The sequence below is a fragment of the Eptatretus burgeri genome, chromosome 12 (genome assembly GCF_056783735.1).
Source record: "Eptatretus burgeri isolate ZD-2024b chromosome 12, Ebu_testis_v1, whole genome shotgun sequence".
NCBI classification, from domain to species: Eukaryota; Metazoa; Chordata; class Myxini; order Myxiniformes; family Myxinidae; genus Eptatretus; species Eptatretus burgeri.
This window is the reverse complement of record NC_140972.1, coordinates 69,024,601-69,037,062: the sequence shown is the minus strand read 5'-3', so window position 1 is coordinate 69,037,062 and position 12,462 is coordinate 69,024,601. Positions and strand designations below refer to the sequence as shown.

Below are 12,462 nucleotides of genomic sequence, written 5' to 3'. Positions count from 1 at the left end.
AAAAGCAAGGTCAGGCTTGTAATGTACTGAAATGGGAGATGCTTAGCAGGCAGACACGATGCGGAGGAACAGTCGAGCCGGGCTGTGTTGCAGAAGTGCGAGCGCGGGCGTACTGTGCCCGCGGCTCCCCTTTATTCCGTATTCGGCACACTCCCGAGCCGGGCGACTCCAGCATTACTGCGACGCCTCAGGCGGCGCGCACACTTCATATCCCTTGCCGATACACTGACCACCACGACCACTCCTCCCATCATCACGCCCATCACGCATCATCACCATGCCCTTCCCCGTAGGCCCGCAGACTCCACCACACTCCTCCCCCCTAAAACTATGATTATTAAATGATTACCATTATAAGAAGCATACAGAACACGAAGAACTCCGTATAATAATCATGAAAATAAAATGAAAATAGCGAAGTATAACAGCACACCACATCATATAATGTGTCGATGCGTGCGAGTGGAGCAGTAAAGGCCAGGTTCCAAAGACGGAGGTGCACAAAGCACCCACCACACTCTGACCGCGTTACCGATATGAAGCAGCAAATGAGAAGCACAGCAGCACTGCGCAGCAAAAACGCCCCCAGGCGGCCCATGCTGACATGGCCCTCGCCGAGGTCGTGACGCCCTTTCGAGCCAACCTCCCCCGGCACCATCAAACGCCTCCGGCCCACTCCCCCCAGGCAGACACGACGTAGATAAACATTCCGAGGCCGGAAGCCCGCTATCCGGAAGCCGTGGCGCCAGCCTTGATCGACCTTGGCCGGGGGCACTGAACAGCGCCGCTGGCTGCACGCATTCAATGCTCCAAAACAACTCACGCACCACAATCAGTTGAGACGCCAACGCTCGTCGAAACGGCCTTGAGCGAACACAGAGAGCTGCGCTCGTAACCAGAGGTGGGGGTAACGCCGACCAGGGCACCAGTCTTGGTTCCGAGTCGACCTCCGAGACCCACACGGCAGCTAGACGGGAGCAACTCCATTTAAACCACACTGCAATCATAGGCTCGTTATAAATCACTACGAACATTATTCGAAGCATTGCAAACTCATTTTTCCGTACAGCGCGCTTTTCTGATAAAATCAAAGCACATGACAAAGCAACTACCTGCGGCCCGGGACAATGGAAGGCCAACCCAACCTTTTTATTCGCCACCACCGCTCCTGAAGCCCCCACATCACATTGATCATAATACAACTCCCATTGACTGATCTCCGCCAAATCCACTTTCACACGAGAACTGCTGGCATTTATTTCAACAACGTTAAACTGCATCACTGGAGCAAGGAAAAACACATATGCCATGAACAACAACCCACAACCCACATCACGAGTCCGCTTCTTGGTTGCCGACTCGATGTTCTGACTCGCGACTCCCTTTAACGCCACGGGCTCACCGCCACCTGTTGAAGCTGCTTGCACAACTCTGACGCGCATTGCCTCACGAACCCTGCCGAAGCGCGGGAACTCATCGCGAGCGAAGCGCGGGAACTCATCGCGAGAGCTGATATGGCTCTCGCCGCTCCCGAAACGCACATCACTGCCGCCGGCAACAACGAACGGTCGCTCCCGCTGCATCGACCCGGCCCCCGCCGCCAGAGCCTCGCCCTCGGTACTCGACGAAGGCCTCGAAGAGAGCACTGGCACATCTGGAGGTACGAACCGGAGATCCAGTCCGAGGTGCGCCAGCCAGTCCCGACCCAAAAGGGGGGCCCCTCCCCTCGTACAACGAACACCGAGAGCCGGGCGCGTCGATCTCGGTAGCGCACTGAGACGTTGGCCCTCGCAAGCGGTGCAATCGCCTCACCGGTGTACGTGTATAACGACAAGGCCGTCTTGACCAGGCGAATACCGCGAAGACCACGAGCCGCCCGCTCATCCATGACCGACACTGCCGCCCCGGTATCCACGCAAAACACAGTCGGTTGGGCATTCACTTCGACCTCAACCGTGAAAGGCGTCGTCATCTCCGAACCAACGGAAAACAGACTCAACCGTGGTTGCATCTCCCGCTCCGGCTCGCCGGCATCGTCAGGCCCCGGTTGCAGGCCGATCTCCAGGTCACTGGGGTCCTGCTGCGGTGCCCCTTCGCTCCCGGTGCGATCGTGCTGCGGTGCCCCTTCGCTCCCGGTGCGACTGTGCTGCGGTGCCCCTTCGCTCCCGGTGCGACCGTGCTGCGGTGCCCCTCGCCCCGCACCGCCAGGCGCGCGTGCGACCTGCGGCACTTGAGCCATCGCCCGGACTCCGGGCTGCGCGACCCGCGGCACTTGTGCGGTCACCGCGTGGAGCTCGGGATTAGCCACCATGCCCCAGCTGGAGCTACTCATTACGTCCTGGCCAGCAATGGCGCGGACATCCGTGAGTGTCTGCTCGACAGATGAAGCAGTCGCGACCGCCGAGTCGAATGTGATGTCGGTCAACCGCAGGTTGGCTGCTACCATCTTTGCGTCTCGCAGACCAGAAATAAAACGATCTCTGAGCCGTGCCGGACGCTCCTCTGTCGTGAATTTGCACGGCACAGCCGAATGCGATGCGCGGGCAGCACAAGTGGACTCAATTCGACACCCGATCCGTGCCTCGATCACTTCAACCACCCCTGCCACTGATCTTGTCATCTCCGGATCAATTGGAAGCAGGTTTCGACCCGGGACGGAAGGATCGCTTCGCACACCGCCATCTATGACCGTAACAATGGGCGATGACCCTCGGCCCACACACCGTAGACGACCTCGAGTTCTCAGACCGCCGTCCGAGTGATTGCATTGCAACGCTCACCCACGACCCGCGCCGCAGACCGTGCGCGTGGCCGTGCTTGCCTGGCCCATCGCGATGACCCCCAGACCATCTGCTGTGCCCCGACCATCGAGACCTCGGACATTCTCCAGAGCTTGCGCGACGTCCCACGCCGCGTTCGAGCCGAAACGCGTGTCCTCGACAAAACGAACAGTGAGCGCGGACGTTGCCCACTCGACGTGGCCGAAGTCGATTCCGACGAAGGCGGGCACGCGTACGTTTGCCGTGCACTGACCCTCTGCCATTGCCATGCTTGTGCTGGCGAGACCTTTGGCTCCGTAGCTTGGAACCGCACGGGTCATTTGCCGCCCTGCACACGCCGATCCGAAGATCCTCGTTCGCCAACTGTAATGTACTGAAATGGGAGATGCTTCGCAGGCAGACACGATGCGGAGGAACTGTCGAGCCGGGCTGTGTTGCACAAGTGCGAGCGCGGGCGTACCGTGCCCGCGGCTCCCCTTTATTCCGTATTCGGCACACTCCCGAGCCGGGCGACTCCAGCATTACTACTACGCCTCAGGCGGCGCGCACACCTCATATCCCTTGCCGATACACTGACCACCACGACCACTCCTCCCATCATCACGCCCATCACGCATCATCACCATGCCCTTCCCCGTAGGCCCGCAGACTCCACCACAAGGCTGTTTACTAATCTCCTTGATCAAGATGCAACAGAGATGGACGAACTGCAATTATCTCAAGGGAGACAATGTTGAAAATAAATAATGTTTTTTTTGGTCAAACAAGAAAGTGAACACCCGTCGTTGAACTGGAATAACTGAAGGGTGGAGGTTTGGATCTGAGAGGGAAATGAGAAACCAAGGTTAGAGAAACATGGAAAGATGCTCATGGAAAGGAACCTTTATTCAGGAAAAGTTATGAGAAGAGAATTTTTCAATAATTACACAATGAATGTTTTAAGGACAGGATTTGAATGAGATCTTGATTGAAGTTGTTTACATGGAATCTGCAGGTGGGTTTGGTAATCTGGTTGGGGTGAAGCATGTTGGGAAAAAAACAAATCGGATTTCTGATTGACCAAGTCCTTGAGTCGATGAGGTGGAGGAGACCATGGTCACAGTTCAGACTGGAGATGATTCAGCAGAATATTTGAAGTCAATCCAGATGATGGCAGCAGCTAAATGGAGGGGAAGAAATGTAAATACAACGTTCGAGTTTAAATGTGTTTGTTATTACAGTAATGAAGTCACACACGATGTACAGTAATGAAGTCATCAATGATGTACAGTGATGAAGTCACGCATGACGTCCAGTAATGAAGTCACACATGATGTACAGTGATGAAGTCACACATGATGTACAGTGATGAAGTCACACATGATGTACAGTTATGAAATCACACACGATGTATATTAATGAAGTCACACACGATGTACAGAAATGAAGTCACACATGATGTGCAGTAATGAAGTCATCCATGATGTACAGTGATGAAGTCACGCATGACGTCCAGAAATGAAGTCACACATGATGTACAGAAATGACGTCACGCATGATGTTCAGTGATGAAGTCGTGCATGATATTCAGTGATGACGTCACAAGTGATGTAAAGAAATGACGTCACGCATGATATTCAGTAATTAAGTCATGCATGATATTCAGTGATGAAGTCACACATGATGTACAGTGATGAAGTCAAGCAGCGAACACCAAGGGTTAATATCTGCAGTTCCCTTCATGATTGGCATTGATTGTATAAACCAGGGAGAGACTCCACCTGCTTGATGGATTCACCTGCTTGATTCTCGACACTTGGAATTATTTAGTTCTCATCATGATATTTTGAACAAGGAAGGGACAGATTGACAAACATGGACACAAAAAGGATCCAGGTGATGAAATCAGTCCATCGAGTGTTTACCGTACCTTAGTTCTGGAGATTGTTCATTTGAAAAAGCTTGAATCAGCCATCTGCATGAGCCTGGTGAATCGCTTTGCATTCCTGGAGAGCTTGCATGAAGGAGTGATGAGGGAATCACAGCCAAACATGGCATCTTCCTCTCCAGCGGCCATAAATATGACTTCTTCCTCTGCACACACATCAACAAAAGGAAGTCAAAACCACTCAACAGCATTGTCATCATCATCTCCATCATTGTCCTGCCTTCCATCACAACCCTGGAATGAATATCTCTCTCTCTTTCCATCTCTGTGTTTCTCCCTTTCCCTCATTTTCTACATTTCAGTTCATGTTTTATTTCACTTACAAGGGAATTTCTGCAATTTGTTCCATCATTCCTGTGCTTCATACAGAGCCCACAAATCCCCACTTACTGTCCGAATTAAAATAACGAAACCTCATCTGATGACGTAGAAGTGAACCATGATGGAGTGCTTCATGGAAGAGAGCTCAAGTCTTTCATCACTGATTGAAAGTGGGTTTTAATAAAAATTTCGATTTTTCAAACAATTAATTTTAATGAACATCCAGGTGTTCACAATGACTACTGTGTGGAATCACTGACACTCATCCCAGACTTCCACCAATTGTAATATTTGTTTGGTGCTTGTCTGGCTTCAAGTGAAGCAAAATATTGATTTGTTTTCAACACTTCTGAAGCACAGACGAAATGGGGCATGATGGAGGTGAGGAACATCTAATTTAGACAAAGTTTCAGATAACGTGTATTGTAAGGTAAGATGCTTGGTAACTTACGTTCCATCCGGTAGGATGGTTTGACGTATGATGGTGGCGGAGGAGGGAACGGGCGTCTCTTCTGAGGGGTCTTTGGAAAAACAATAAAAATAAGAAAGATTAAATACATTGATATGTTCATCAGTTTGATAACTTGTTCAGGATGTGGCACAGAATGAAAATCACTGATAAAACAGGTAATCAGTGAAAAGGTGAATTCGTTGATCTAATCCAATCAAGGGGAGTTAAAATACTTGTGATTTATCCTGCGTGGAGATGACCGTGCCAATAAGTTACCTTTCCCACCAAAATTATAATCACAATTATCTCTGCAATTGAGGATTTTATTCTTCGTCAAATCAAGTGTTTACCTGTAAGAATGCTTACCTGTTGAAGGTCCTGAATATGGCCGGGCCCTTCAACACCATGCTGCTTCTGCTGCTGTTGCAGCACTTGATGAGAATGAGGCTTCTGTTCCTGCTGGAACCCTTGAACAACATCTTGTGTTTGCTGTTGCTGCTGTTCTGGCTTGCTATCATGGCGAGGCTTCTGTTGTTGTGGCTTGCGATCATGGCGAGGCTTCTGTTGTTGTGGCTTGCGATCATGGCAAGGCTTCTGTTGTTGTGGCTCACTATCATGGCGAGGCTTCTGTTGTTGTGGCTCGCTATCATGGCGAGGCTTCTGTTGTTGTGGTTCATTATCATGACGAGACTTCTGTTGTTGTGGCTCGCTATCATGGCGAGGCTTCTGTTGTTGTGGCTCGCTATCATGGCGAGGCTTCTGTTGTTGTGGTTCGTTATCATGACGAGGCTTCTGTTGTTGTGGCTCGCTATCATGGTGAGGCTTCTGTTGTTGCTGTATCACACCAACACCATGGGGTTTCAGTTCAATTTCTGTACTTTTCTTTTCTGCCCGTCTTTGCTTCTTCATTTGTTTGTTGAATTTTTTTTCCTTTTCTTTGAGCAGCTGTTTCTCTTGCTGCTTCACCCGTTGTTTCTCATTCCAATTTTGAGACCACTCAATGACATTCTCATTCCGTTTTTGCTGTCGATGCAGTTTCCAGTCAGCAATCTTTTGCACATGTTCTGCCTCCTCTGCATCAACATTTGCTTCTGCCTCCTCGTTGGTCTCGTCAGATTTTTGACAAGGTTTTTTGAGTTCTTGATCAGTTACTGTCTCTTTTTTCTGTTCCACTCGTCTCTGTTCTTCCTGTCCTCGTCCTCTCTGTTCTTCCTGTTCTATTTGTCTCTGTTCTTCCTGTTGCAGTCGTTTCTGTTCTTCCTGTTTGAGTCGTCTTTCTTCTTTTGCACTTAATCTCAGTTGTTCCTGTTCAAGTCGTTTCTGTTCTTCCTGTCCTGGTGGTTTCTGCTTTTCCTGTTCTCGTTGTTCCTGTTCTTCCTGTTCTCGTCGTCTCTGCTTTTCCTGTTCTACTCGTCTCTGTTCTTCCTCTCTTAATCTCTGGTTTTCCTCTTCTCGTTGTCTCCGGTTTTCCGGTTCCACTCGTCTCTGTTCTTCCTCCTCTCGTCGTTTTTCCTCCTTCCCCTCACTTCGCCAAACCTCTTGTTCCCGAGTGTACACATCTTTTTCCCTCTTATAAATCTCCTGCTCCAGCTGATGTACCTCTTTCTCTCTCCGGAACAACTCTTCCTCTTTTCTTTTTTTGGTCTCTAAAAATCGCTCTTGCCGACCACGCTCCTCCTCTTCTCGTTGGTTCAACATTCTCTCCATTTTCTCAACATCCTTTTCTCGTTCTCTAATCTCTTCCTCTTGCCGGCATGTCTCAATCTCTCTATGTTTTATTTCCCCTTCTTTTAACATCTTCCTTTTTTCGAATTGAACCCGTTTTTCCTGCTCCATTCCCTCGAGTTCAGAAATCCCTTTCTGTAATTTCTCCACCATGTACTCACTCTTGAGAACCTCTTTCTCTTTTCGTTCGATCTCAAGCCATGCACGTGTATGCTCCTGATACACTGATTCCCTCCATTGCACAAATTTTTGGAATTCTCTCCGATCTTCCTCCTCTATTTGCCTCCACTCTGCCGTCTTTCTTTTCTTTAGCTCTTCATTATGTTTTTTTATCTTCTCCTCTTCATCTTTTTTTCTCATTTCCTCTTCCTTGCTTTTCCTCTGCTGTTCTTTTTCGATTTCGTTCTGCTTTTCTTTCTCTTTCGTCCATTCCTCTTCCTCATATTTTTGTTGCACAACTTTTTCCTGAACTGTTTGCTCTCCAAGCTGAACGAACAGTTCTCTTTCTTTCAGTTCTTCCTCTTTTTGGTGCAACTTTTCCCCCATCTCCTGTAGTTTTTCATTCTCTCTCTGCCACAACATCATCCTCTGATCCTGTTCCTTTACATCCTGCAGCTCCACTGTTTCTGTTTTTGGAACCTCCTCGAGCAACGGCTGCTCTTTCGTTCCAATTTTGTTCTTTAAATGTTTGCGGCCACATCCAAAACTGCAAGAAACAGACACAATACTTATCAGTTTGAGCTAAAATGAAGTACAGTAACTATTATATAATGTGAAGTGTGGTGTCTGTCCATATGTTTGTAAGGTCGCACGTTCGGCTGTCTCCCATTTCTAGCGGTCCCTTCTCACACACTGCGTTTCAAAAGCTCCACATGCAGGCAAAGTTTAACGTTTAACCGGAAATGCATGAAGATATGACCTGGGCTGAAAGGATGGCCTCCAGGAATGCACACTTGACTCGAAGCTGTCTCACTAGCCTGGGTTAGCATCCTGAGTGTTTCACCGACTGGGTGAATAATCAATGTGTGTGCCGTTCCTCCGATGTACGTTAAACTGGGTGTCCCGTCTGCCATCAGTTGATGGACGTGAAAGATCCCCACGGTGATGTTTGAGAATGAAGTGTGGGCGCGCTATTGGTGGCAGTATGGCCAATTTACAAATTCCTGCCAAAACTACTGCTGGGAAGGCAATGGCAAAACATCTCGTGTAACCCTTGCTCAGGATCCTGCTTAGGCAGTGACACCGATGCTCCAGGTGAGTATGAGGATTATCAAAATGTTGAACAAACCAAATGTCAGCGTTGTTAATAACAGGAACCTTTCCTAAAATTCTTAAGATCCTGAAGACCCCCATGACCTTTCAGACCCCCAAATAACGATAAAATCCCAAAGAACATCAAGATCGCTCAGTGCACCAAAACCGTAAAGACCCCCATGACCCTTGAAGACCTTTTAGACCCCTTCACCTTTTGGAACCCATTAACCATTTCACCCCACAGAAACTTATAAACCTTTACTTCCCTGAAGTCCCTTTGGACCCCTTGGACCTTCACACAATTTGGACCCTTTACACCTTTCAGACAGATTTCACAATTGACAACTTCGAGCTTTAGACCAGTTAACCTTGTTAGAACATTTTTACAAGCCTGAGAAACTGGACCCTTTCAACCCCTTCGACCCTAACTTCAATTGGAACATACCCTTTAGACCTGAAAACCATCGAGAACCTTTTAAACACACACCACACAAACATCAACAGTCTTCTTGAAAACACAGACTTCACTTTTTCAGCAAGTAATGTTCAAACTCGACCCACCCAGAGGGAGGGTACTCTGCTCGTTATTTGTGAAAATTAAATGTAAATTCGTTTAAAATTCCTGAGCGATCTTGTCCCCTTGGATGAAGGAATTATAATATTGATGAAAATGTCACTTGTGTTCCTTGCCAGTGAACGTGGGGCTTTTTATTGTGCCTCTTCTTAATATTGAAGCACGACGATGGTCGAAACGATATCACCACCACAAATAAGAAGATGGCAATGGAGACGAAGACCACATCACAAAATGTGGAGATCGGTGGTTCCTCCGCAGCCTCATTCTGGTAAATCTATGGACATGGAAAAGGGCAGGGACAGGAGAAAAGTTTATTACATTTCAAATTAAACTAAACAATATATTTACAATTATTTAACAGAATCCAAAACTTCGTGACAAAGAACAAGATGTTGGTGAAATTTTTTTTTCGAGTACAAACACAACGGGTCATGGAATGTATGAGAATTTATCATTTGTTAAAGATAAGGGGTTAGACCCAACTTTTCAAGGTACATTTCATCATCATCATCCTCATCATCATCATCATCATCATCATCATCATCCCGTTTTCAATCCTCTCCAGCATGAAGGTGTCATTTTACTCACACTGGGTACATTCGTTTTGTGACCATGTTTGACAAGACAGTTTTGTAAAAGGGTTTGAAACGAATTTGTGATTTGTTCAGAATGCTGGTGATAACTCGCCTACTCTTTGTGAGAAACACCGTGGGATCTTTAACGTCCACCAATGAGTAAAGTGTCCCCTGAAGATTCCTCCATCGACTAGACCATGAAGGACCTTCTTGAAGGGAAAATTCCAACTTTGCTTGGTGAGTAAAGTTAACCCAAAACCTGCAGTTTCTAACTAAAGATAAACTCTCTTTTGTATTCCTCATCACATCCTCATGGCAATGAGAGATCGCAACCATTGAAAGGACAGACAAGGAAGATTAAATATGGCATTTAAACTGTGCACCAACACACACTGGCCTACTCCTTTTTAAACGCTACTCCAGGAATCTTTGACTTCTCCCAAAGATTGCCATTGGACAAGACAGCCATCTTAATTTGGTCTCTGAAGGGAAAGAACGTTAAGTCGGCTGTCCTAATTGTGACGGGATATTCTGGATCTGGTGCACAAGGATGACAGCTTTTATAAATGGATCCGATTACAATGAAATTAAACTCGGATAAGACAAAAGAAAATGTCCCAAACAGGTTCCCTGTAAAATCACAAATGTATCCGGTTTACCAACTTGAAAAAGTACCAACGTGTGACAGTTTGTGTGTTCCTTTCCCCGAGGGTATCTTACAAATCCCCACTTTCGTGTTGAGTTCCTTCCCGAGTCCGTCATCTCTTACAATCCCCACTTACCTGCTGCGGAGGTCGCGATGTCCCACCGACGACGACCAGCACGAAGAGCGCGATAAGAACCAACATCTCTGCCGTCCGTCGATCCTCCAACTGACGTTTCAACAATACGTCTCTACCTTATGTATTGTTGGAATTGTCATTGTGACGTCAAACAACCTCAGTGACGTCAGTGTTCCTGGTGTTTGAAGAGAACGAATTGATCGGATCGGGATACAGAAATGGAGAATTTATTTTAATTTTTAAATCATTCTTCACCATTCAGAGATGGGGTCAAAACGATATCTGGCACGATATCCCAAAAAGTTATATGGACGTACTATGTCCAGTAATGTCACGTGACGTTGAGAAACCGGATCGTGTAAAATGTCCACTGTGACGTCATCGACAGGTTAACCGTCCCACACCTTTTGACATGACACCATTTGAGTCCCAAAATGAGTGGTAAATGAAATACACACATGTTACCATGGTAACCAAAACTATAAATAACACTCACACGTCACACTCACTGAATCTCACAATGAAGAATCAACTCCCAGGATGAGTTCATGTCAAACCAGCGATTTTACACAAAACTGGATATTTTAATAAATAATGTGGCATGGTTAACGTCATCGATTCACTTCCTGTTCTGTTTTCGGTTGTTATGGCTGTTGTAATGTTAATATACAAGGTACTGTAATGATCTGCAATCCATGGAGACACGTCACAGGATGTGACGTGCCATGTGGGCGGAGTCTGGCGGGGTGGGTCTTCACCAGCGGGTGACGTCACTGGTAGTCAGATTCTCATTGGCGGTTAAAAAACAAACAAAAAACTAAATGTTTCCTTCAAAGATGATCAGAAAGATCGAGAGCGGGACCAGTACAACAGGGCCTTGTGATGGAGGGTTCTCTCATCGAGTGGAGATAACATTCCCTGATAATTATGATTCACTGTGATTTCAACATTTGAATGTTCAAAATTAAGTTTATAAACTGTGGTGGAATTAAAGAAGAAGAAGACAAAACCGCACCACGTGACGTGTGACTTGCTTGTGGAGCAATCGCTGACAAACTGCTCTGATGAAAGGACGGTCCCTCGGTTCTTGTCGTTGACCGGCGTTGTCGTCCATTGAGGCTTAAAGGGTGAGAGTTGAGAGTGAACCTCGCTCTGTGTGTTTGCTGGTTAATTATTGTTATACTTGGCTGTAGTCGATTGTTGATTAAACTTTTTGTTTGTGTTTGTGGAGATGGCGTCAATCAAGCAAATGAAAGCCGAATTCAAACCAGAGGCCTCTCTCTCTGTCTCTCTGTCTCTCTGTCTCTCTGTCTCTCTGTCCCTCTGTCCCTCTGTCCCTCTGTCCCTCTCCCTCTCCCTCTCCCTCTCCCTCTCCCTCTCCCTCTCCCTCTCCCTCTCCCTCTCCCTCTCCCTCTCTCTCTCTCCACAGCTGTTGCTCACTTGGCACGTGCGTGGAATCGCGAAGACCTGTTGCTCAGTTCCTGGCGGTACGCGCGGAGCCTGTGTTGCATTCTCCTTTCCCTCTTCTCATCGTCTAAATGTTTTAGTTTTCGTTTTCTCTTGACCCCCTTTCTCCTTGTTTTCTCTTTTCCATTGAGCGAGAGAGAGAGAAAGAGAGCGCGCACGGTCGGTGGAGTTCGGGTTTCTCAGAACCCCTCCTGGTTTTGAGACCTGGTTTCCATCCGACGTGTTTTGTTAGTTTTTGCCAGCCTGGTGTTGGCGCAGTGGTAAGGGCAGTGGCTTGGGACCCAAGAGGTCCTGAGTTCAAGCCCCGTTGGGACACTGAATTAATATATGTATGTATATGTATATATATATATATATATATATATATATATATATATATATATATATATATATATATATATATATATACCAGGGGGTTGACCCAGCCTGCCATCCTTCCGAGGTCGGCGAAATGAGCACCAGTTGTACTGGGCCCGGTGTATGCCCATGTTAGAATAGGTGTACCATATCCCTGTGTGTCGTAAGAGGCGACCAGGGTTGCGTCAGGAAGGGCATCCGGCGTAAAAACCTATGCCAAATCATTATGCGGACAACAAAACGAAT

At 47.3% G+C, this 12,462-nt stretch overlaps 1 protein-coding gene and 1 long non-coding RNA gene across 2 annotated transcripts; both read right to left on the bottom strand.

Moving 5' to 3' along the window:
- Positions 1 to 3,419: 3,419 nt before the first annotated feature.
- Positions 3,420 to 5,750, bottom strand: LOC147015866 (uncharacterized). The gene is made up of 3 exons (XR_015049891.1): positions 5,480 to 5,750; positions 4,690 to 4,853; positions 3,420 to 3,939 (listed from the first exon to the last, which is right to left on the bottom strand). It is a non-coding gene; the product is annotated as an uncharacterized LOC147015866 (long non-coding RNA).
- Positions 5,751 to 5,812: 62 nt separating this feature from the next.
- LOC147015865 (uncharacterized) lies at positions 5,813 to 10,572 on the bottom strand. Its single transcript, XM_085849131.1, has 3 exons — positions 10,393 to 10,572; positions 9,149 to 9,309; positions 5,813 to 7,910 (listed from the first exon to the last, which is right to left on the bottom strand). Exons 1-3 carry the CDS (start codon positions 10,456 to 10,458, stop codon positions 5,813 to 5,815), a joined length of 2,325 nt encoding a protein of 774 aa, XP_085705257.1. The 5' UTR covers positions 10,459 to 10,572.
- Positions 10,573 to 12,462: the final 1,890 nt, after the last annotated feature.